General features: G+C 40.1%; 1 protein-coding gene across 1 annotated transcript; it reads right to left on the bottom strand.

Moving 5' to 3' along the window:
* Positions 1–65: 65 nt before the first annotated feature.
* PPP4R2 (protein phosphatase 4 regulatory subunit 2) lies at positions 66–26554 on the bottom strand. Its single transcript, XM_021538964.2, has 9 exons — positions 26377–26554; positions 25598–25679; positions 10206–10376; positions 5642–5735; positions 4789–4826; positions 4393–4467; positions 3886–4029; positions 3348–3616; positions 66–2399 (listed from the first exon to the last, which is right to left on the bottom strand). The coding sequence occupies exons 1-9, from the start codon at positions 26408–26410 to the stop codon at positions 2086–2088; spliced, it is 1221 nt and encodes a 406-aa protein (XP_021394639.1). The 5' UTR covers positions 26411–26554; the 3' UTR covers positions 66–2085.

The following is a 26554-nucleotide window of genomic DNA, read 5'->3' as shown; positions in this document are numbered from 1 at the left end:
CCTCTGCAGGTCTCTGCAGGAGGGGCATTAATGCTGCTCAAACAAACATCTGGAAAGGTCACAGGTGCTTAAAGAACAAGTTTATTGACAATATCGTCACAAATAAACAATCTAAAGAAAATTTCAGAAATCTCTAAACTTAGAAATTTTAAAATTTTCTCATTGGCAAAATATTAAAAAAAAAATAAGTGTAAGATGTCACTATATTCTTAAACTTTCCTAATTTCAATATATTGGTTCAGTCCTTTAGTTTGATAACACACATCATCCAACCCTTCAGCACAATGAAAATGAGTCAAAGTACAATTTTCCTTCTGCAAGGGGATCTCAATCAAGATTTTTTTTTTTTTTTTTGCAAGCATCTCCCTGAATCCTGTCTGCTCACAACTTGATAGGCAACATCACCAAGAAATAAGTTTATAAATAGTTCAACTGAGCCAAATTAATTCTGGTATTAACCAAAACCTAAGTTTCCCCCAAACAATACAAAGCAGACCATGTAGTACAAGAAACTATCAGCATGCATTTTAGAGGTCATTTTTGTACTTCAGGTACATGAATTTAAAACCAAAGAGGGACAAATGTGATAAAAATGTACTCAGATATTTCATAACATTAATATTTATTGCTTTATATGAATATTGTATTGAAAGCCCAAGCATTCAGTTTACACACAGAAATTATACAATTATATACCGTTTCACAATGGCAGTGAGCACTCATTACAATCTACAAAAAACCTACTTTACAGAAATTTAAAAATTCTAAATATCAAAAAGATACAGTTGAAGAAACAGGTATAAATTTGGCAGCCAGTAATTGTGACTGGGAGGTTGCAGCTTGCATGTCTTTAAATATGGGAACTGGAAAATATCGAGTTTAAAGCAGTACTTTGTGCTTTGAGCTGGTTTGAAAAAATGTAACACTGGCTGTCAAAGTAGCATGTTCAAAAATATTTAGTTCACTTCCAAAATGTTATAGAAATCGTGGTGACTCCTCTGCACCCCTAACCCTTGCAGCTCAGGAACATGACCAGGGTCACGTCTCCGTCCTTCCCATCCAGTGGTGTGATCAGCCCGATGCCACCTGCAAACCTTGGAGGAACTCTGAGACTTCTCTACAATATTCACAAGCTCCAAGAAGCACTCAAAAAGGCAAATACCTGCTCATTTCTTCCAAGGTATTTTATTTTCAAACATTTCTTCTACAAAAGTTTAAGCTAATGTTTTGATTACAACGTTCTCAACATAAAGCACATTTTCTCATAAATAAATGAACTCCTTTCACTCAGGCACCTCAGAAGTATACAAAAATGTTGTCATTGGAACAGTTCTCTTGGAATGTGTTTACTCTGGTGTTTTCAACAATGTTAGTATTTTCAGGGTTTCATATGGGCCAGATTTCATTTCATGCGTTTTGTTTTTCCAGAGGCAAAGCAAAGTGCCTTGAGAGGTGAACTCAGTCTTTTCCTATAGAAAAAGTATTTACTGTATTTATCTTTTATAGAAACAGAAAAATATACCCTTTCCCCCTTAGAACAGCGAGGGTACACGGAGGTGTGCATGCTGTGTGGAGATGTGTGTGTGAAATGGAACACATTTGAAACACACAACAGAAGATTTCTTGGTGTGTATTTAAATAAAAATCTGGAAACCAGCCTGAAACCCCGAATTTCACATGTCAAATGTTGAAACTGTAACCAAAATATGAAGTAACTGCTAGAGCTGTCAGAAAAAGACAAGACAAAAAGCTTTCTTGCTTACATACAACTAGGTGTGGTGATCTCCAAAAAAGTTGTCAAAATTATAATTACCTTCCAGTTTAAAAACTTTTATTCTAAATAAAAAAAACTATACACAAACCACTGATTTGACCAAACGAAAGTTCAGCGGTAAGCAGGACCTGAAGGAGCTGGTATTCACAGTTCTTATCATGTACAACTCTTTCAAGGTTCAATCCATGGAGAAGTTTATTTTACAACCTGCTTCTTTTTGTAAAACTAAAGGTCCACTTTATTACATAAAATTATTTATACAGTGTAAAACCGGAGCCTTATGGAAAATACTGCCTCTAGGTTTATTTAAATTAGTCTTGCTCCATAGGTTCATCTGCAGCTTCTGTGGCTTCATCACTGTTTTCCATCGGGGTCTCTGAGGAGCTTTCTGGAGTTTCACTGGCATAGGACCCCAGCTCCTCTGTGTCACTGCAGTCAGCTCCGCTGGTGGCAGATGCACTGGTGTCACTGTCAGCAGAGTGCAAATCCTTCTCTGCCCGGGGCTGCTCACACTCCTCCATCTGATTGTTCTCCTCAGAGCTCTCTTCAGCCACACTCGAGGAGTCACTGTCTTTGTCTTGATCTTTTCTCTCCGGACCAACGTTTCTGGGAGACATGAAGGACTCTAGGAACAAAGAAAGCACAGAATTACCATGGGGTTTTCCAACATACCCTGATCATGTTGCTTTCCACTCCGAGCTATGCTGAGCAAAACTTCCACAGCACAGCCAAGGACAGGAAAAACAGACAAACCCCAATTTTATTAGAAGATGTGAAGAATCAGAGCCACCTTTGTCAGGATATCCAACATACAATGAAAACAGAAAAGTTATTTTATTTAACAGGTAGCTTCACTTAGTTGAGTTTCACTGGGTAAACACAAAGTTTAAGAAATAACTTTTTCTGGCTTCCCCACATCCTCCACTTGCTTTCAGAAGCAGTTTTCTGGAAATTATGAAGCCACAGCTGTTTCAGGTGTACAGCCATCATGATCTACACGAGCTCTGTACAAATACAAGAGCCACAAAAAATAATTCAAAGGAAACTTTGGAAGAATATGTAAAAAATAGATTAGTCTCTTCACTCCAGTTTTTTGTTTGTTTTTTTTTTTTTGAACTTAGGTACAGAGCCTGCCCTACAGTGAGATAATTTTTACTGTTCCAATAGGATATGGAGAAATTGTTGCTCAGTCTCCTCAGTGAAAGAACATAAATTCATGTTTGTATTTAAATAAATTCCATAATTAATAAAGACAGTCAAACAGAGCTATGACCCATCCCCATTCTGGAGAAAGGATGACAACACCTAACACAGGGATTCTTGAATTCTTGGTGCACCCTGATCTAATTCATGGCCTCAGAAGATTTTAAGTAACCTTGTGTAAATTTCAAATTGAGCATAGGACCAAGGAAAAAGTAATAACAGAATTGCTAAATTATGTAAAATTGAAGCACAAACAAGCAGCTCTTCTTTAAGCACAACTGAAGATCTTCAGCATTCCCACAGCACTGGTCTCCAGCAAAGAAAATCCCAACTCCTTGGAAGTAAAAGAAGGCAGTGAAATCTGAAATACCTTCCTCCTCTTCCTCTGTACAGTGCTGTCTGGCACAGGAAGCATCTTTTTCTTTATCCTGAGATGTAGAGGATGCTTCTGTCTCTTCCCCCATGCCTGAAGAGACTTCACTGGAGGCAGTTTGGTTTGGTACATCTCTGGCTTCCCCTTCCTTGTCAAATTTAAGTCTTTTTACCTCATGTCCTTCTGCTTCTGCAGGATCATCCTCAGAGTGCTTATTTTTCACTGGGCTGCTCTGAGCACCTTCTGATTCAGATGCTGGTGATTCACTACAAGCAACAAAACCAGATGTAGCTTTTATTGAAGACAAACATTCTGTATCCTGCCACACTTTAAGAAAAAAGTAGCAACTCTTTTGATTTAAACACATTACGTGGTAACAATAGAATTTGCTCCACTTACTACATAACAAAACCTCAAAGTCATCACTCCTGATTTAAGACTCTATTATGCTTCCCTTAGAGGGTCAGTCTTCTTTAAACTATTTTTAAAACATAAATAAAGACCCTGAGCTTCAAATACACTCCTCCTGACAAACCTGTGTTTCTTCTCCTCTGTTTGCTGCAAGCTGGGCTCTTTATGCTCTGTGCTGTCTGGCAAACCGTTGGTTGTCATGGGAGCTGACAACGAAACCTTCGTCCGACTCACGGGTCTGGGGGTCCCAGGGCCATTTACATTCGATCTTTAAAAATAATAACCAAAAGTTAATCCAACCTTCAGCTAAATCCTACTTGGCACAAAGTAGTTATACCCTTCCTTTAAAAGAGCAACAAAACTAAACAAATCGATGAGGGGCTTTGCTGTTTTATATTGAATAAAATGTTCCTCACCTGCAATGTGCAGATTTGATTAAAAAATTTAAATAACAACAAAAAAATTCTCAATAATGAGTTTAGATGAAAATACAGAGTACATGGCATATACGCTCATGCTTCCTCTATCCCCATTCCCCACTATCCATGTCCCACCTCATTTTTAAGAGTGCTTATTCCCAGAATTTCACTGCTTTGATCCAGTAAAAGTTAACACCTGGAGCTAAACTCACCTGTCAGAGTACCCTGGTGAATTCCCGGGGAACATAACACCATTCATCCGATTTAAACTACTGGAATTATTTTTCCTAACAAACAGAGCAACAACAAAATGTTAGAATAAAGGAACTTTAAATCACTTCAAGTTTGTTTGCACAGAACTTCCCAATCCCAAACTTACAAAGCCCCCACTGTCAGTCCCCAAGGGCTTTTTATTTAATCCCAAATTATTATATTTGCAGGCACCATCCCTGCTGCTGACTGAACTATTGATAACAAAACCTGAATTCTGCATGTCTGGCTTTTAGATACAACTACTGACAGCAAGAGAGAGCCATCAGACACACACATGCATCCTCCCTGTTACTAACACAAGCTTGAAGTTTCAAGGGAAAGAGGTTTATACTCACTCTGAAGATGGATATACACAGCTGACAACCATGACATTCTGTAATATACAAACAACAAATACATCAGGAGTTCAGAAACAGAAGCTTCAGCTCATGACAATATTCCAGAACTTTTAAGATTTATAGGATTTTAGTTCTATCTGTTAAAATACCTCTGCTCCCTCTTACAAGGTCAGGCCACAATTACACTAAAATTCAGGATTTTATTAAGTTTGTTACTGTCCTAACAAGACTAGCACATTAAGCCTCAGGCCTGAGTGTCTAATTTCTAACTGAGGGATCTTTGGAAAACAGAAATACTGAAGCATCCTATTGTGGAACCACATTCTCAAAGTCTCCTCCTGGCTTCTGAAGGATCCCACGTTCTGATCCAAGCTATAAACTGCCAGTTAAGACACCTGTGGGCTCTTCCGAAGGCACACTCTGCTACACCACAGGATTTAAATACTGAAACAACAACGCTGGGGGGATGGGGCCTCCCTTCTTCTTCACCTCTGGATCTACTCTGAAATCAAATGTGGGAGGAAATTCCTGATCAAAAGATTCAGGGTATGTCATCTGATCATTTCTACCTAAGACTCCATACAAAAACTTCCACTCTCCAAAAACTACATGTGGAGTGATTGGGAAACACAGCAGTTGCAGCCCTGAGATTAATTTTTGTCTGCAGTTATTTTAAAACTGCTTTTTGATGGTGAAAGCTATGAAACAAACTCAGACATTTAAGAGCAGCCATTAGCTGTACTCTGACTCTGAGCCACAAGGAAAGCAGCAGACCTTTGGGAGCAATTGAGAAGTTTTTAATTGGTGGCTGTGATTGTGGATCTGTGTTCTCTCTCAGAAAAATACATACCTTTTCCACACCTCTTAGAAATTTGTCTGTTCCTGTGTAATTCCTCCTGGGATCTGTCAGCAACTCACAGAGTCGCTGGATAGTGAAGGGGATGCTGCAATAAAATAGATTTGTAACAGTTTAATTTTATTTTGATAAGTATAACTGTTAGGAAGCAACATTATTGCTTTCTCCCCCTTTCTGAGAAGGTGGAACCAAACCAGTACTGAAATTTGTTACCATGAGCAATACTGGGTGGCACCTCAAGGCTTCATTTTCCCCTATCTCATACAAAACTGTTTCCTTTGCTCACCACCACAAAAATCAAGTTGAATCCTAAATGCATCATCCCACAACTCACAGCTTCATTTAAACAATGAAAAGGAAATCAGCTCATCAACAGCAAACTTTCTGACTGTACTATTCCAATACACAGAATAGAAATTGTGAGGGATTCAAAACAAATTTGAGTCATACACACTAGAGCTAAAAAAATCTCAACTTGTAGTTTATTTCAGGTTTTACAAAACACATTTACAGAAAAAGCAGTGAATGTTGGAATTAGTAGAACCATTTATACTTCAGCTGTTACAAATAATCCATTTTGCTACAACTGGACAATGTACTCATCTATCAAGAAAAGATCAGGAAAAACAAGTAATAATAATAATAATAAGTGATGTATAAGCCCATAGGAACCACATAAACACATTTTTGGTTTTGACAATTCTGCACTCAGTTTCAATCCTGTTGAAATGAGAAACTGACCTTTCAAAAAAGCAACACTTGACAAACAATTCCCAATTACCTGAGGTGTCACACACTTTCAATCCAAGTTCAGTGTCACATTTTAACAAATTTCTGTCAAAAAATATTTCAGTAAAATTATGAAGTACCATGCATTTTTATAGTTAACTATTGGAAGTTGAAGCCATAAACATTTCAAAAGTTATCTAAGAAGAATATCTGATAAAATATTTATGAACCATTCTGTGGTTGGGAATACAACTGACACCAAATCCAGAGCAGCATCAATCCAGACTGCCATGCATGAGTGTGTATACCCCTATACTGTAAATTTTTGTCCAAATTCTGTGTTTAGTAATTTCTGAGGAAGTCAGTACATGGTGTCTCCAGCCTGTCATGAGCCACCTCAGCCTGATCTCCAGCTTTGCTCATTAGCTAAAAAGCCATATTAGAGATGCCCATATCCCCACCAGCTCAGTGCAAAGAGGTCAGCACAGCTCCAATGCATCATCCCACATGACACTTCACTCTGACTAAAAGCCAGTAGTACTCAGAGTGACTAAGTATCAACAATTTAATTATGTTTTCCAGAACTGCCTGTACATCATGTTACTGAGGAAGTCCTAATCCTCAACAAACCAAAAAAAACACAGGAACAAGTGTTCCTTCTAATTCACTTTATTACATGAAGGCTCTTAAGCTTGACAATACTTCTGGCATTATTTATTTCCCATACCTTGCTCTTCATTGATTAACCAGCAATCTTTGACACCCTAATTCTTCATGAAATCTTCAAGTTCAGAAAAGACCTTTAAGATCCAGCCCATTCTTGCAATATTCAGCTTCTGCACAGCACCTTCTTTTAACAAAATTCCCAACTTTTAAGTCACAAAGAATTTACTTGATCTGTTAATCTTTTCATATAGATAAAATAATGAGTTGATTGTACTATTTCTTGTGATGGTCACTTTGGTTTTGGGTTGGAAATTCATAATAGAAGAGATTTTGCTATTTTTTTAATAGAATAGACAGTCCATTCAAAAATCCATTTATTCAACAGAAACAAAAACATACACATTTTTGAATTATTCTCCATCAGCCAGATCTATAAGACATCCTGGGGAATCAGTACCTGGCTAATTTGGGTTTAGCTGTACTTTTAACTGGTCCCCTGGAATGTTGTGACATGAAGTGTTTTGGAACATCAATGCAGTGCTAATTCCCCAGGTAGGACAGAAAATTTAAGAAATGTGCAGATTGCAACTAACTCCAGAAGGAAAAGCTGTGTTCCTATTTTACTCTCAGCTACAACAAGTTAAAAAGAAAAAGGCAAAAGCCAACTCAATTCCCTCCAAATTCTTCCCAGCAAAGTGAACTTCGTGCATCGAGCAGCAGATGGCACCCGGTGTCACACAATCACCCCTCTGCATGGAACTCCTTCAGCATTTACAAATGCTTTTAGTTGACAAAGCACAAAGTTAACTTCCCCTCAAGAACCCTTTCTGGTGAAAAAAAACTATTGTTTTTAATAGTTCAACAAGGTGGTTTTAAAGCAGAAGCAATTTCAATTGGTTTAAGTCTATAAATGGACACAAATGTAAAGTCTGTGAACAGTACGAGAACTGATTGTAAATACTCAGAAATTTAATTAGCTCAGCACATGAGCTGCATGAATAGTCCTGATCTGCCTACTTAAGGTAACCACTTAAAATTCTATACCAACACACTCAAAACTGCACTTCCAGCACTACAGTCTAGAGTGAATTACAAACCAAAAATTCATTTGGACGGGATTGATGAGAGATCTGAGAAAATTACTTATAACACCTACATTAAATTGTAGCCAAAAAATCCCCTGAAAACGAAATTTGGATTATGATCTATTTTATTAATCCTGTAAAAGTTTCTCTGTCATCAGAGATCCCAAATAACTTAGAAACATGGAACTTCCTTGTTCCACTAACGAAGGATAAAAGGATTAAAAAATGGCAGAATTCCTACTCCAAAGCAATTGTAAGAATATTATAAAGAGAATCTGGCTCTGCAGACCTGTGCAGACATTATGTCAAATAAGATACAGACAGGTTAAAAGAGCCAGTTTGTGCTTTCTTTAAAAGGCACTTTTGCTAGAAAGACCCCAAAACAGGGGTCATTCTTAATGTGTTACTTCTCTGACTCAAATGAAAAATTTTTACAAATTTGCTACTTTGAATGAACTCTTTCCCTCTCTCTTAGATAAACACTAATAAAAATGTCCCAATAATAAGTCACATCAAGTAGGTTCCCTGTTTGCCCTGGTACCCTGAAATGACATGCACAGCTCTAAAGAAACCTGGATATACAAATCACACAACCTAAAACCTGTTGCTGCTACTTTTTGGGCAGATCTCCACACGATTCAGCTTTTATAATCACATCCTCCCTGTGGGGGTTACAGGATTTATGAAATGAACCACTCTGCAATCCCGGATTCTGAAACATCCCCAGGCACTAGTTCCTTTAAGGTAACTAATGGATGCAGTTTGCTTCCTCAAAGCCTGGGAGTTTCAGTGCAAAGTATGAGGAAGCTGAGCACCCTGAAGTGTTACAGCAAAGGATGAAAATAGCACAGGCACAGCCCAAGCTCCAGACTCGTCATCCAGAGGTTTGTTCAGTGCACTTGGGAACAACAGCAGATAACAGCAGCCCATTCATTAGCTGTCCCTGGGAGAACATTACCCATTTTGTGGGCAATGAAGCATGAACAAAAAGCTGGGGGAGGCCCGAGAGAGGCAGACTTGAGAATAAAGGATAGGTTTGTTTTTAAATTCCTACAGTGAAGCAGCCCGGTATAAATATTGGGGAGCTGAGAACAAGCTGAATTTCACATTCTTAGAAGTCCCCTACGTGAGCGCAATTGTGGGGGGAAGAGGAAATCTGACTTAAGACTCCTAAACTATAAATAAATGAAGTAGCACAGAACAATGACATTATAAATTATAAATACAGCATCAAATACAATACTAAGGACATGTCAGTAGCACCTCTGAACCTGAAATTTCAGAGTACCAGGAAGGCAAGATTTAGAACATGCCCATTTATCAACAAGCTGAGTCTCTTAACAAGCACTGAGCACCACAAGCAGAATGACTCAGCTTATGGCAAGTATGTAATCCAGTTTAACAAAAATAATATGAAAGCTATGTAAAAAGGACACACCAAATAAGACAAAAACATCAGGAGCTTTATTTGAAAGAAAACAGAAACTTCCAAAATGAGGAAACCAGCAAATGGCACAGGTACATTTCAACTAGGACACTGTCATCAACAGATCAAACTCCCCATGTCCTTCATCACGATCACTTCAGCTATAAATTTGAATCTGACATAATTTAGTAACACCAACCCAGGTACACCTTTGCCTCTCGGTCACACCCTGTTTCTGACAGCATGATTTCTTAAAAAGCCGTGAACTGCCACAAAATAATCAGGAACTGAAGACCAGAAGACCTCTTTCCATTTGGTATTTAAAAATACACTAAAAGAAATCTGACTTTACTGTCTATTTAACCTCTTAAATGCAGACAGTAATGTGATACATCTTTGAACTCCACTGTTTAAAAACTAACTAGATATTGAAAAAACAAAGTGAATGACAGCAGAGCATGTCACACTTTTCATTCAGTGACACAATATAAAGTTCAGGAACTACTGTAATATATTTCTAAGGTGCATATTTGCCTCTGCTCATCTATTTGAGGAAGCAAAATGAATAGTCACAGAGACAGTACAAACTATCATGTTAAAAACAGGGGAAATACGTTTGTAATCCAGATTTTAGAAAACAAAGGATACATACCCATTAAATCCAGTGACGATTTTCAGAATTCTTTCTTTCATCTCTTCGAAGGGAATATATTCCACATTTGGATTGGGGGGCCCTCTTGGTTCAGGAGCTGAGGTTCTGAAATCATCCATGACTTTCTCCAGTTTGAAAATAAAATAGCCTTTAAACTGAGACCACTGAACCCTGCATAAAACACAAGCATTGAGACATAGGCAAGTTAGCCTAAACCCAAAGAACAACAGTGTAAGTTTATGTTTGCATAACAACGTTCACCCTGGTATGCCAGTCCTGAGATAAACGAGGTAAGTAATGCAGTGCTGTTTCCCTTCTTGAATTTAAAGCACGGTAACTATTTCAACAATTACACTGGAACAATGGAACACAAATCAACTGCCAATAACAGCAGGGGAAGCCATTTCCTTAAAGAACCAATATCCACTGACAAGGCAAAGCTAATTGTGAAATATACACTTATCTATAGAATGTAAAGGGAGCCTTCAGCTTTCACTGAGCTCATAAGAAGTGGAAGGGGAAACAAACAAAAAACAAACAAACAACCCCAACTAACAAAAACCCACACCAAAAAAAAACCCACCACACCAAAACACTAAATGTTTCAAGTTTGGAATCCATAGAGTAACTATAATGCAGCATTATCTGCTCCCTCACAAAACCTTACTGAAGGCCTTTTGGAAGTCCACACACCTTAAAAACATGCCATGGCACCTTTTTTTCTCAAAAAGGCAAGTATTTCTGTATCACAGTGGGCACTTGTTGACAAACAACTGAGCAAAACAACTTTGATTCCCAATAAAAATTCCCACAGCAGTAAACTATTGAGATCATTCCAAATTACTTCCTGCCTTACAGCTTCAAGTTTCATCATTTATAAAGTTCTAGATTTTGAAATTTTCAAGCAAACAGGTCCCTCTCACTGGGTACAAGAGACAAGTGCTGAGGCAGCCCCTCCCCACCCATGGCCCCAGCCACGTGGAAGCAGCAAGTGATTTAGTTCAGGATCGATTTGTTTCTATTCCTGATGCAGGAGCTTGCACAGCTCCAGCACAGAGGAAAAGAAATGGGGAATAACAAACCAACAATAAAGAAAGAAATGATCTTTGACATTTATCTGTAGCACACACGATCTGGGAGGAGCAGGCTAAAACCAAACAAGTGTAAATCATGAGCCCCTGGACAGCCCTTCAGCTCCTGCTCAAAGCAATATTAAACTATAGAGAAAACTATTTAGCCAAAGGCTCTATCTCCACAGGCTGCCTTTGGCAGCCCTGACTATTTCTGTCCCCATGTAGCAGCTGCCCTTCTGGGGGGCTGACCCAGCTATTTGTACTGTGAACCACGGGTGGTGATGTTTGTTTCTCCAGCTCCAGCACCACCACAGGCCAAGCAAAATCCCAAATCCCAAACCACAGGCCACGGAAGCTCTGTCAGCCTGCTTGCACCAGAAATGCAGAGCCACGTCATTTTTGCCTTAATTTTCTCCTTTGTCTCAAAGAAATAATTACAAGATGAAAAAGGGGGAATACAGCTCAGGTTTATCTATAGAGATCCAAACACAAAGCCCCTGTCTTTCACTAGGAATGATAAATTTTGCAAGAATGGGGGAATTCCAAAGAGGAAAGCAAACCTCCGTTTTCCTTCACAGGAGACCCTTAGGCACCTCACAACAGGAGGGATCATAGGACTTAGTGAATAATAATAAAAATTAATAAATAAATAAACATCAAGGTCCCAAAAGGGAATGGTATGGACTAAAGAGCACCACTGAGTCCAGCTGGATTGTCTCCAATCAGCATTCTACATCCCAAGCAGAATACTACAATGTTCCAATGTACAGTATCGGGCATTACTACTGCAAATGTTCAATTGAAAAGCTGTACAATTCTGCAGTGTTACCACCATGAAACCAAAGTGTTAGTAACAAATCACAGATTTAATACATAAACACACCACAACCACAGCAAATAACCCCAAGACAGTGTGGGATTACTCCCCACAGAGCATCCCAAGAGCTTTATTTGCCTCATGAAAGGGGATTCCACTATTATTCTAAACATTCTTTAACAACCCCATTTGGATATATTTCCACACTTTAAAACTTGAGCTGCTCTTTGTTTTCATTGTTATTTATTTCTTGCTAAACAGTAACACTTATCTTTTCACAGACTATTAACCCATCAGTGTTTGAAATAAATCAACATCATGAGGTTTAAAATGGCAATCTACTCCCCGACAGCAGCACCCACCAGCTCCTATACAATACTGAAACTACAGAAAACAAAAATAGTAACATTTTGCCCATATCGAAATGTTGAGAAAACGATCACCTGGATTTTAAACTACAAATTTTAATTAGTATTTCTCTCATTATAAAAAGGCTATGAACTTCCATCTGCAGCATACTGAACTACTGACACAGAAAGCATCTCTCAACCTGCATTCCAAACCACTTGCTAAATGGCTGCTGACCAGGTAACACAGGACAGGTTACACAGAGGCAGCAGAGTTTGAGGATAAACTCATCCTGCAATCCCAGGGTGACCACAGCTAGCCCAGAGAGCAATAGCAGCTGAAATCAACCCAACAAGCTGTTGCTAGAAGCTGTAACCACAGCAGAAGGGGCTGAGCACAGCCTTGCTGCTCATTCTCTGTGATTCTCCAGCAGTTTTTCCCAGCACTGTTGGATTCCTGCTGCTCCGGCTGCAGTAGCAGCAGCAGGAAAGCTGAACTGCTCAAAGGCCACTGTTACAATCTTAGACAGAGCTGCAACTGAAACAATAAACACAGCTGTCCTGTGCACCTCCTGACATCAGTGTTGTTAAAAATAATGAACTCATTTCTGCCCAAAAAACCAAAATTATTTCTGCAGGGACAGTAAGATTTTCTCAGTTCCCATTGACTTAGTGGAAGTGACCAAAAGTGAGTGTCACAAAAGTCACCTTTCCTGTTTCACCAAGCTATGAAAATTACACGTACAAGTTGGCATCAGCTGAACATTACAAACTCACAGAGAAAACCAGTTCCTTCATAACAATGGGTCAAACTGCTTGGCAATACAAAATTAAGATTACAAGTTGCATATCCTACTAGTTATCAAAGCAATCTTTATCTACACTTCTAGAAATTTGAAGTTATTCCCATTCATTGAAAGACTGGTTGCTTAGAAATAGACAACAAAACAGACAAACAAGTGCCAAATATCTGCTTTTTAGGAAAAGGAAAATATTCCACATGTATCACAAGCTTCCTGAGAAAGACCTCTATTTTTCTCTGTTTTGTTACACAATGAGAGAACCCAAAACCAAGAGAAAAGATTGGTCAATACCTTCTATAGTTAGATCAAGAGCCAAATAGAAGAAAAATAAAATTCTTCTACTCTCCACTTTATGTACAAGCTCATAAGTTTTATACACTGGAAAATAACTGATAAACAAGATAAGTTCTGTAAGAATAACAAACTGAAGAAATCCCATGGAGAAAATACTGTTCACATTTTTTTTCAGAGCAGGCTTGTTTATGAATACTTGTTCTTCCCACTCAGCAGTGCACATAATCAGCCTTTTCTTCCAAACCACGCTCTTCCTGTCCACTACACTAGCTTGGGAATTTGTATCAGCAACTTTGAGAGCTTTCAGAGCCACTCAAAGAAAAAAGTTACTGAGAACACTGCATGATCTGAAACAACACCTTCAAAAATAATATTTAAAAAAATAAGCTGATCCCAAAATGTTTTGGTTCAGTGTACTTTCATTTTAGAGAATGATGGCTTTGTAGTTATATACATTTTCTGTACATGAAGGCAGATGTCACTACAGTATCTGGGTCACTCTGTGTAAATGTACCTGTACAAAGAGCTCTCCTGGGCTAATGAGCCTGGAGTTCCACACATACTCCAAATAATTTAGGAAAAAATGCCAGCTTATCACAAGAGTCCTCTGCTTCCCTCCCACCAGCTCCTGCACCAACTTCCCCTTTATCAACCTAAATTATTTACTCTGGCATACAAAAAACCAAGAGGAAGAAACTGATTTCAAGTAAAAAGCACCTAAAAAGAAAAAAAGAGGCAAAGGAATGGCTGAAGAGGAACAATCAATCACAGCACTGCAGAACTACAGCTTGTATCCACACAGACACCACCCATTTCAAATTCTCCCACGGCAGACACAAATGCTGGTAGTTTAACTCAAAAAATTAATTGTTTTTTAAAAAGCACCTTTAAAAGTCAAGCAACAAATGAGAGCATGGAAGTTCACACGAGAGTCCAACAAATTCAGTCTTTCTACCTTAAATATTTTATACATGCTAGTAATGTGTCACAAGGTATGAGAAGATGTTTAACACCCTAATATTGCACCCCAGTGCAGTCCCTGACCTTGCAATTTCATTGAATATTAGAAACATTAGGGAAAAATGGACGGAAAACATTTCAGTGTTTGAAGACACTCAGCTGTGTTTCCAAAGTCAATCAGGAAAGCAGACAGCACCTGACCAAACAACCAATCCTACAAGTAACATCAGGAAGTTTTGAGAAAATTTACATAAAATTAGAGAGACATGGTGACAAAAGGCTAGGAAAGGGTGAGAAGACATGAGACATGAAATGAGCCAGTAGGGATTAAATTAAATTACAGACTATGCAAAAAAAAAAAAAATCACTAATACATTTTTTTTTCATCCCACACATAACTAACAAAACCCCAGAATGGGATCAAAATTATCAGGTGAAGACAAGAAACTTAAACTCTAAGAGGAAAGCCACAAAGGAGGGATGGGGAACTCCAGTCAGAACAGTGCAACTCAGTACTGAGTCACTGAGAGTTGATGAAGCAGCAAAAATATCTCCACTGCACAGGGAAGAGTAATAAAAAACAACAACAAAAAGAAGAGAGATTAATTTAGACACAATCTAACACTGTCAGAGCAGAGCCATGGAAGAACACAATCCTAAATAGCTCTGTTCTCTAAGAAAAGCAATCAATCTATTTCACACCTGTACTTGAATTACATGATTTGCTCTTGGAACTAATCCATTACTACAGATGAACAGAATTTGCCAAGCAACATCAACCAAGTTTAGAAATGCACCAATTCTATTTGATGAGCATGATCTTCAGCAGGGAACAGGCCACCTCAGACAGAGAGAAGGGCAAAATCTGATGCAATGCTTTGATTTCAAAGAATCAGTAGCACAAAGTTGCTTGCAAAGAATGACTGTGTCTCTGCTAATGTGATTTGTATAGGATTCATCCTTCCGAACATGCATATCCAAACAAAATTGTATTTTACATGGAAATAATCTAATCATATCATTCCCAGAGTGTAAAAGACATCCCCCTACTCCCTTATCTCCTGCTTATGCAAAATGCTTGTCCTAGAGAAAGTGAAAGCAGTTTGCTCTCTTACACAATGGTATTGGGGAGGAACAGAACCAGCTCTGCACTGTTTTGTGTCAGAAAATTAACTGATATTTTCTTCTGACCATTGGACAAGTTTTTATAATCGATTCTTTTGCCACTTGGTACAGTCACTTTGGGAGATTAGTGTCAACGAGAAGAGCAAAAAGCCTGAAATGTTTACCTAAATTGTTTGGGCAAGACCTGACAAAGATAAAAACCCCTACTATTTTTAAGGGAAAACTATCCACGTTGAACAAACTGTATGGTTCCCTGTCATGAATTTAGCACTGCAAAGCTTTGCTGTAACAGCACATCTCTACACCAGCACACGACTTGACACGAGGTGGAGGCTGGGCTGTCAAGTCTCCAGGAGTGCAGAAGACAATTCCACTGCCTTACTCATGTCTCTTTTTAAAAACTGGCATAAAACATCAAACATAACCCGGGGGGAGTGCATATGGTTCATCCACTTTAGACAAACGCTACAGATTTTAAGGTTCCAACTCCAGTAAGGCCTATTGAAGTAAAGCAGGACAAAACCTAAAATTGACTGCAGAACTGGAGGAAGAATTCAGAGTGCCTGAAACAAGACTAACTCCTGAAATGAAAGTACTGCAATTATTCCATAAATCTTTCTGGAACTGCCTTTCAGATTAGAGGTTTAATTAAGAAAAACATTATATTGAAGAGATGTTAAGCTTCCAGAGACCCAGCTATGTACTTAAAACATGAAGAGCCCCAGGAGTCCTGGTGGGATGTCTGTCTTCAAATTTCACAGTGTTTAAGTTCATTACAAAATTACTTTACTTAAATTTTAAGAGGGTGCCATCTGTTTTGGAGAGATGCTGAATACCACACAGAACATAAAATGAAACCAAAGTAGATCTACTATTGATTCTGCTCATTGAACAGGCCATAAAAGAAATATCAGAACTTAATAAAAGGAAATACTTCCCTCTCCATACTTCTCCTACTATTGGCTCTCTGACAAGCAGAAATTAAAAAACAAACAAGAAAACAACCCATAAAAACTTACCAAATTGGTATATTTAGCATGCAAACACTTTATGTCCAGCTAAACTGATTTTAAGGCAATGTCCTCAGAACACACAAGGAAAGAACCAGAGGACAATCTCTGAGGGAGTCACAGAACATGGAACAAGAGATGTGAGCCACCAGTGTTGCCTTTGACCCCCCCAGATTTTGCTGACTTACAGGACACTCCCACAGAGACCTGCTAGTAAGAAACCGGTGTTTTGAAGTGAAGTAACTTGCCAACTTTAGTAACTGTTTTTCTTTTGTGTCTTGTTCTAGAGCTCTTAGGAGACAAAGATATTCTCTAAGACAGAGTAATTTCCCCAGGCTGTCAAAAGCAAAATTAAAGTCTCATCCAAAACAAGTTAATTCCTTTTCTATTCTGGTCGATCAATGGGATCTCCAGAACTATCTGGAAAGCAAAAAGGCAGAGAAAATGAAGTGCACTCAGCAATCACATATCCCACCAGACACTCAACCTTGTCCTTTGTCTACACCAAAAGGGGCAAGCCTGCTCTGCTGCTCCCACACATTCCTGTGATCCCACACACAGGGAGGTGAGGCAGATCACTGATCTAACCACAAAATTAATGCTGCAGATAAGGCTGAGTAAGATGTGTGATGTGACTAGTAGGGAGCTAAGCCATTTCTTTAAGCAGCAGCACTCATTTATCAGGTAAAAGAACATACCTCACCTAATTCCACTCTTGTGTCAAATATTCTTTGTATTTTAAACTTATTTTTCTATTTCTCATGCTTTACTTTAACAGTATTTTGATGCGGTTCATTTTAGTGTCATGATTTTGCACGCTGCTGCTCTTTTCACCATTCACACAGTGCAGATTAACAGGGGAAATTCCAAACAATGACAACAGATTTACACAGCAAAATCCCCTGTCCACCAAGGGAAACTGGCCTCTCACATGCTTCTGGCAATCAAACACCTCAACCTAACATCAAATCAAAGCCTTAAGCAAGTGCTAGATCCTTTATGAGTGTTTCTTATTTAGGAAAAGTATATTTTCATGGGTGCACTGGCATTGCACCGGCATCAACCCATGGCAATAAGCAATCAATTTAAAAGTTGAGGTGCTCCAGGTAGGGTGAATTTCCTTGAACTCTGTGTCTTGCTGCACAGTGTGCTCCGGCTGGGAAAACACTGGCAAAGTACTTGTCCTGAGGGAGCGTCCTGTTCCCTTTCACCTGATAACTCATGTAAAATTAAACCTCTCACATTTTATCTTCAGCAGGATTTTACCTCATGTTACCTTTCACTTTAATTAAAAATATATTGAAGAGTTCAAAGGAGGAAAAACTGGTATTTCCCACAAGCACAGGAGGTGCTTTTCCATTTTCACTAGCTGATTGTTGTCAGCTCAAATCCAGTCTTTGCTCTCCTTGGGAGCACAGTGATCTCATTCCAGAACCAGGGAAACTGTCAGACATTAGAACTACAACTACTTCAGTAGTGAGAGTGTTCACCTCTGCTGCTTGCAAATTACTACTGTTCTTGCCAGGAACAACAAAGATTAAGACTTAGTTATGGAAACTAGCAGCTGAAGAAGACATTAAAGCACTATCTATAATCACCAAGGGACTAATTCTAATCTCTGCTGATAAATATTCAGCTGACTCCAACAGAATATAGCTGTCCCACAGAACAGAAAAAAAACTTCAGTCCAAAATTTTCTAGGAAGTACATTTGTGAATAGTTATCTGAAACCAAACTCAAGTACCTTTCATTTTATTTTTAAGTCAGAAACTGACCACAGAATAAAAAAGTACAAGATTACAACATTCTTCATTCAAAAATGAACTTCCTTATAGCACAGTAGAAAGCAATACAGGACACCCATTTTTTGCCAAGAATAACCAAATCCACACAAGAAATGCTGCAGCTCCTCTGGTCATTGTGGCTGCCACTGTTAGAGGAGCTGGTCACCTCAGAGGAGCTGCAGGTCACACTGACATAGTATGATCAGATGTTTACTGTATCAAGCAATAAAGCTGGGAAACCAGATTAGGAAAATGCACCCTAAGGAGCTAATCCTGGATCTCTGCTGCAGTGAGTCCCTGCGCTTGCCACCTTATGCACTGTCCCAAAAACCCCCAGGTCTCCATCGTGTTTCTCAGTGTGGTACTAGTGGGATCAAAGAAATTGCACTTGTTACCGATTCCTTCCAAACCAGATACAAAAGCCACCCAATTGGCATCTCCACAGGCAGTTCAGGTGACACATGCTAAGCTTGGGATGACAAGGTGCACCCTTAGCTCACTGACCTAATCCACAGGCATTAGGTGTTTGTGCATCATCACACTCCCCTGTCACTTCACCAGATATTGCCATCATGGAAATTTTGTCTTTGCCTTCAGTAGTTTTATTTCTAAAGCTGAAGCTGCCAGATATGTATCAGCTCTGTAGAAAAGCAGCATCAGTCTTGTTTATCCACAAATTGATAATCCACCTTCCTCAAGTCAACCAGGCTGCTTTGCACCCCTCCTTCTGTGTGCACTATTGCCTTGTGCCTTCCCCTCAGGTGCCATCAAGCAGAAACCTTGCCAAAAGCTACAGACAGGAAGAGGGATCAAGGCTCACCAATTACAAAGTCAAAAACATCCTTGCCACTGAGAAGTATATTATAGAGTGAACAATACCCAAATGCCTGGGAAAGTCCTTCAGATGAAATACTAACAAGCACAGAACAGAGATTTGAGGCCCACTGGAAAATATCAGAGGTCACACTGAGGCAGTCATTGCAGCAATGTCACTGAAAGGTGAAGGTACAAACCAGGAGAAACCCTGAGGATGACAACAAATACTGTCAAGCAAGGCAGACAAGTGAGTTTGAGGAGAAGGATGACCACAGAATACAAGTAAAAGTGATTGTCAGAAACACACGCAACAGCATTTACTACCAGAGAATACATGGTGGGGAGGTTTTCTGTGCAAAGTGACATGGACTGACTGCCAAAAAGATTATCAGGAAATGTGCTTACAGCAACAGGGAAGGAAGCCACACTATGCAAATCTAAAAGTGCAAAGAGCTATTTTGTGATTAAAACAGGCCAATCACCCCAAAAACCTCAGTGCTGCAGAGTTTGTCTTCTGCCTTTCCTTACACTGTATTCTCTGTATTCCATAGAGAGACTAATGTTTATTATGCTCAGTTCATCACACACATTTTATAATGGCAGTTGAAGTCTGACCTTTATACTGTAAACCTCACTCCCAACAGATATGAAGTGGCAGCACTTAAAATAAAACACTACAACAGTGTGTGTTTCCCAAAGCAGTAAGTGATTTCATTGATATCACCACTGACTGCTCTGAAGTACTGCAGCTACACAATTCACAAATACAGAAGTTTTTGTTTGCAACAGAGGTAAAAGAGCAAGGAAGGTAAATTAGTATTGACAAAGGTATATCAGCAGGGTTTCTGACAAAACATCCCTGTCCTTTTGAGACATCAGTGGATTATGAAACAGAAAACAGTGTCAGTAGAATGGGAATTAGTAAGGGGTAATTCCAGATGCTGAATGGAATGGAGTTAGTAAGGAATAATAGTGGAAATGAAACATGGAAATGGAACAGGCTTACAGCATCAAAGGCACACAGACTTCTTTCAGAAAAATATGATCGTGCTTATTACAGCAGGAACTTGAGAATTGTTTTACTTCATATTTAAAAAAACCCATAAGGAACTACATTCCCCAAATAGGCATTAAGATTTCCAGAAAGTAAGTTGTCTCCAAATCGGAAAATATGCTAAGAAACACATGTCGAGCAAGAAAACTGCTCGTTGAATAAAAGCAGAGAACATACTTAAGGGAAAAAAATAGATTTAAATTTAAGCATGTGAAATAAGCCAGAGAACATATGTCTAAAAAAACCTATACATTTGTAACAAGAGAAAGGATATTATACAAGCCTATACACTACATAGTTAACATTCAAACTCCGGTGCAAACTTATTCTTGTAGGACTTCATGGCTACTGTATCTTCATTTAGCTCTCCTACAGCAAACAATTTCACTGCTGTAATAAACTACTAGAACAGTTAAACTGATTCAAAAAAGCTTTAAAGTGTAATATGAAAAAACTTCACTGCTACATAAAGTACATGAAACAGCATAAAAAGGTCAAAAGTATTTTTGCCATTATCTTTGGTGGAACTGCAGTTATGTAACTTACATTTACGGTTATGTAATTTGCCAAAGGCAAATCATCCCTGATCCACCTGACTGACTGCCGAGGAGGGAAGACCAGAGAACACTGTAGCTCAACCTGAGCAAGGCACAGCAGCCCTGGCAAAGCTGCAGCTCTGGTGCAGCTCGGGCTCCACTGCAGTGCCTGATCCAAAGTCCAACCACACCCAGTTACAAACGCGGCGCTCAGAGCTCACAGCAGGGCACCCCGTGCTGGCCCGAGGGAAGCGAGCACTGCCAGCCCGGGTAAAGGCTGCCGCTCGGCTGCCTCAAACTCAGACAGGCTCTGCTGGTGGAATGCAGCTGCTGACCTTCACCAGGGAAGGGCTAACTGCATCCAGGGGATGGAAACAGGTTCTCTTCTGAGATGCATGGGGCCCAGGATGCTCCAAGGGAATTGCTTTTCCCAGTGCACGTGGTTAAGCAGTGAAACAGGGAGCCAAACTAAGGCTACGGAATTGCCATGACTGGAGATGTTCAGAAATGCTGCACAAAGCCCTAATCAATTTTATTTAACTTTGGAATTAGCTCCCTTTGAGCACAGAATCTGCCTGGATCACCTCCACAAGTCACTTCCAACTGGTCTATGATGACAGTACCAATATCCAGATCTGCCTTACAATCACATGAATTAAACCTGACTCAAGAAACTCTTAAAAACCCACTTATGTTGGCCCTCCAGGAAACATGTGAAGAAACAACTTGTTTTCAGGCTCAGGTGAGGTTCAAATAAACATTTCAGAGCTTCCAAAAGAATGCCATTAGAGGAAGAAATAAAACTAGAATGTATTTTAATGGCTGTTTAAGCTGCACTAAGGGGAGGAACCGGTGTGACTGCATCATATCCTGGGCAGTGTTCTCTATTTAGGCCTAGAAGGATTTTACAATTAATCACTTCTGCCCATTAACTGTATTGCTGCAGATTTTGGTACTTTCTGGATTCCTTCACTGGCAGTAAGCTTCTGCATTATAGTTTCCCCTACAGTAAGCCATTAAAACTGCACTTTATAGGTTCCCTGCCCCAGGGCAGGAGTGAGGGAAATGCATAAAAAGCCAACATAAAATTCTTGATTGCTTTAGTTTTCTAAGTTTTATTTTCCACTTTAAAAAATCTCATTTTCCTTTCCAGTCCAACACATTGGATTTTCTCAGTGAAGTATCTAAATAAATGGTTTTAAAACATTTTTGCTATTGAAGGGGCAGAATGACTCCAAACCCAAGAGAATTTCCTAGGAGGCAAGAGAAAACATTTTAAATACAGGACACAAGATCACAATTGATAAGTGATCTTCATAAACTATTTTTAAGAATTCTTTAGAAACAACAAAAAAAGTCACTGTTGCGTTTTATTTCTAGTACTGCAATGCTCTGATTTCCAACCCATCCATTAAAGCTCTTTCTACTTTGGAAAACAGATAAGTGGATTTCTTATGAAAAAAAGGACAAAAACTCATCCTGTTTCTAGAGGTCCTTCAGATACAGCTAAGTACTAGGACTAACAAATTTCCTCTCTCTTCACTTTCCTCAGTGTTGCAAGTCACACTGATCTGTTACAAACTGGAGACAAGGAGGTTATAACAAACTTCACTGACTGTACTTGGTCTCACTAAGGAAATTCCACATTAGTATCTCAGTAAAAAGTCAAGCTAATTGAGAAGTACGTTACGCCTCTGAAAAGAAAAAAAACCCTAAGATTCAAGACAACTTCAAAAAGGTTGAAAAACAAACTTTATATTGTATTTCACCTAAGGCTAAGTCTTACCTTGGCAACTGTTAAGAAACAAAAATATTTCATAGTAGCCAAGCAATAAGACTTTTGCTTCTGTCACCTCTAATAAAGGAAGTTTAGACTGGCTTCTGTAGATGTAGGCTATAATCTCAACAGCAATTAAGTGAATGGTTAACTTTGCACAAGAGGAAAACTTCAACTTCAAAAAGATGAAGTGAATGTACATCATTGTATGATCAGAATTTTACTGCACAGTAGTGATAACACATCTAAGCTTACAGTGATAATAGAACCAAAATTAGCAATGTTTTTGTTCCACACCTCCCTTGTAAGTGAAAAAGACCTCTAATTATAATAAAGATACTAGGAGCCTTGTCATGGCTGCACTGGTGGCTTTAGCACCTCACCCTCCGTTCCTGCCCTTCACCACTTCTCCAGCTTGGCAGTACCAGTCACCGGGACAGAACACGTGGATCAGTGAACCCAACCTCGTCCTAAGGAGTCAGGACTGTGAGAAGCTCCTGCCCCAGGTTCCTGTGGAGTTGCAGAAGCAGCTCGACAGCCCAAGTGAAACAGTGACCCACGGGCAGCACCAGCCAAGGCTTCTGCCAGAGAAATCCCAGGAAGATCAGAGCCTCACCTAAACCTGCACCTACCTGTTCCCAGCTCCCTCAGATGAATAAGCACTTTGCAACAAGTGGGGGCAGGGAGGCACCCAACGATCTCACCTGAGCCTGTGCTTTCCATCTGTTGGGTGAGCTGAGTGATCAAGCTTTGAGGAGAACCTAAAATGTCACTTTAATTTACTTCATTACTACCTTTTCAAACTAATTTTACTGAGTCACCAAAATCTGCTGCAACTGCGTCTGGAAACGTATGGAGGATGAGAGCATTCACCCCAGGATAGAGACTGCAGTTTATCTTCTAAAAATCAGCATTTGTGATGAAATTAAAAAGCTGACAGAACTCCTATGAAGACCATGTAACTCTCCTAGAACTAACAACTGAACACAAAAATATTTCACATTTCACTTGTCCTGATTTGCCTCAGTACTTTTTGTTTGTTACATTAGGAACAGGCTGTGACTGAGTAAGATCATTGTTCAATAATCAAGTCTGCAAACCATGGGTGTAATTACCCCTGACTAAACCATCATCCCTGCTTGTTTTGTTTTTTTTAACTATACTCTGACTTTGTAAAAATCCTAACAAATGTCACTACAAACGAGTATTTTATTTTCTCACTCCAAAGTATCTATTTATTACTGGCTTAGATTCTATTCAACAAAGTTGTTTTTACATAAGTCAAAATAAAGATTATCTAGTGCATTTTAAATTTGCATGTATTTGGTAGGTTTGCCTATTCCAGAACACTTGTACTTGTCAAGCTGTACCAGCTTAAAAATACATTAAGCTCTTAAAAGGCACGTTAGTAATCTTCATATGAGTGATTTCCAGGAGATTTTAATTTTTACTCACTTTTCCCCCTGATATTGTGATACATAACACATCAGTCTGATGAACACATGTCTGATGACCAAATACTGACTCTGGCAGATAATCTGAAGCAAATACAGTATTATAAAACAGTATTTCCATGCCTATCTCCAGATTATATTAGGCATTTCTGATGTTCACATCCAACACCTTTTAAAAAAACTATATAAAAAAAAAAAATTGCAAGAAAACCCTGGAAACACAGAAGGCAGGATCTGTATATCAGATTACAGACTCCAGCTGAGGTTTAAGTTTGTAAAAATAAAATAAAAATAATAAAAATAAACCTAGATTTCCTAAATGAAAATAAAATCAGAAAGGATACAATTTTCCCAATAATTTGGCCCTATAGAATCACTTTTTAAAAAATACTTTGGAATATACATGATAATGGCAGAAACAGTAAAAACAACCTGAAGAAATACCTCAGAATGGGAAAAAATATTTTAAACATATTTTAGTATGGGCTTACTGTGGTGTATTTTTTCTGTATAATAAGTACTACACCAAAACATGAAGCATTACAGCTGTGTATGTCTGCTGAGCATGAGCCTTCTATTCAAAGAGCAAAGTACATTTCAGAACTTGTTTTTCTTTCTAAACCATTAATCCAAGCAGCACTAGCAAGCTACCAAAAAAAAAAAAATCACCAGAACCTCTAATAAGTTGGCGGGACTCTCGAAACTCAAACAAAGCCCCTGCGGGTCGGTGGTTGATCACAAAACACTCGTAAAAGCATATCTCCCTGCTGGAGCCGTAGTCTGGCACTAGGCCTCAAAAACAAGGAGACAGCCCGGGCGCCAGAAAGTGAGCACGAATCCGGCAGCGCAGCCGGGAAGCCTTTCCCCTTCCTGCCAGATAGTGAGCCGCAAGGAAGTCACCAGCAGCGAGCCCCGCAAGGAGCGCGGCTCCCTCCGCTGCCTCCCGGGAAAGCTCCGGGAAAGCGGCCGCAAAGGGCGGCACGAGGGAAATTCCCTCCGCACCAGGGAAAAACACGGCGCTCCCCGCGGTTCCCACACATCCCCGTCCGCAAAAGCGCCTCCGGATCGTCCCCGCTTCAGCAGCAGCGCCCAGACAGTCACAGGATGGTTACAGAGCCCAGAAAGAAACAATGTGAGCGACTGCAATCTTTATGTAAATAACACAATGTAGATACTGCAAACACAGTTATACAACAGTGTATAGAAAACATTGCAACAGCAGCTTAACTTGTAACATACAAAACCTGAATCTCTCTCAAAAATCCAGGGAAAGCAACAGGTTTTTTATTGTGCTGAGTAGGATCAGTAAGACCTGACAGGCACATCAGAGCAAAGCCTATACGAGAAGTCTCCCCTCGTTAGATCAAACTATCAGCAAACTAAATTAATCAATACAAAATTAAATGGGAACTGAGGAAAGCTTATTTAGCCCACTGAAGCAACCTACAGGCAAAAAAAAGAATCCTGGTAGAATCTCAATGACGTAAAATGCAAGAATTGTTTTAAGTCACGACTGAGGACCACCAAAACAGTCACACTTACATCGTCTCTCCAGTCTTAGCAACATGACAAAGAAACTGATCCAGTATTGGACACACTTCCTTCTTTCCTCTCTTCTCAAAATCTGTTGGCATGAGAACGACACAAAAAGAATGGTAAATGAAGATGGGACAGAACAAAAATTCACAATAATTAGCGATTTGCTTGAACTATCAGTACAGCTCCCACAAAAACACTGTTGTGCTCTCACAATGCCCCGGCTGTTCCCATGAACTCCACCAGCTCCTCAGCCCTGGGAAACACTTATTATTTTTCCTGCGGAGAAACCGCACGCAGCAGAGTAGCAAAAGTTGATTTGCAACTTCTTCCGAGCAGCTACGGCACAGAAAGAGAGCGATTTGCTCAAGCTGAGCCCAGAAGAGAGAGGGCTGCGGAGGGAGAAGGGGACAGGTCCGGGCTGGGCCGGGATGCGGGGGAAGGGGCCGGGATGCGGGGGAAGGGGCAGGAATGAGGGAGAAGGGGCGGCCGGACCGGGGTGTCCAGGGCGGCAGCCGGGCAGAGCCGAGAGTCGCTGATCCCCCTCACGCAGCCCCGAGGGTCGCTGGGCAGGGAGACCGCGGGCTCTGCCCTCCACTTCCCCACGACTCCTGGCCTCTCCCCACTCTGCGGGACCCCTCACAGCGAGCAGCTCCCTCCCCACAGCGCGGGGACCCTTCGCCCTCAGCGAGGGGCGCTCCCCCCACAGGCTCTGAGGAACCTCAGCCTTCCCCTCAGCGCGGCGACACCGCTCCCCCAGCCCCCGCCACCAGCCTGGCCGCCACCTTTCAGCGCCTCCTGCAGCCTCTCGACGTCCATGGTCCGCCCGGGCGATTCCCCCGCGGCTCGGCGCGGCTCCCCCGCCCCAGTCCCGCGCAGACCGGGTCGCGCTCTCAGCAGCACCCCGCGCTCAGCGACGCTCCAACATGGCGCCCGCGCCGTGCCCGTGCGCGGCCCCGCGGC

The sequence above is a fragment of the Lonchura striata genome, chromosome 12 (assembly GCF_046129695.1).
Source record: "Lonchura striata isolate bLonStr1 chromosome 12, bLonStr1.mat, whole genome shotgun sequence".
NCBI lineage: Eukaryota > Metazoa > Chordata > Aves > Passeriformes > Estrildidae > Lonchura > Lonchura striata.
The sequence above is the reverse complement of the archived record's forward strand: the minus strand, read 5'-3'. Positions and strand labels throughout refer to the sequence as shown.

What these genes read in the sequence shown, in the direction of transcription:
- PPP4R2 (XM_021538964.2), bottom strand. Translation starts at nt 26,410, where the DNA reads ATGGACGTCGAGAGGCTGCAGGAGGCGCTGAAAG. An exon ending in GCTGCAGGAGGCGCTGAAAG is followed by an intron (nt 25,680 to 26,376) that starts GTGGCGGCCAGG and finishes TCATGCCAACAG; the next exon opens with ATTTTGAGAAGAGAGGAAAG. An exon ending in TACAGAGGAAGAGGAGGAAG is followed by an intron (nt 2,400 to 3,347) that starts GTATTTCAGATT and finishes CTTTGTTCCTAG; the next exon opens with AGTCCTTCATGTCTCCCAGA.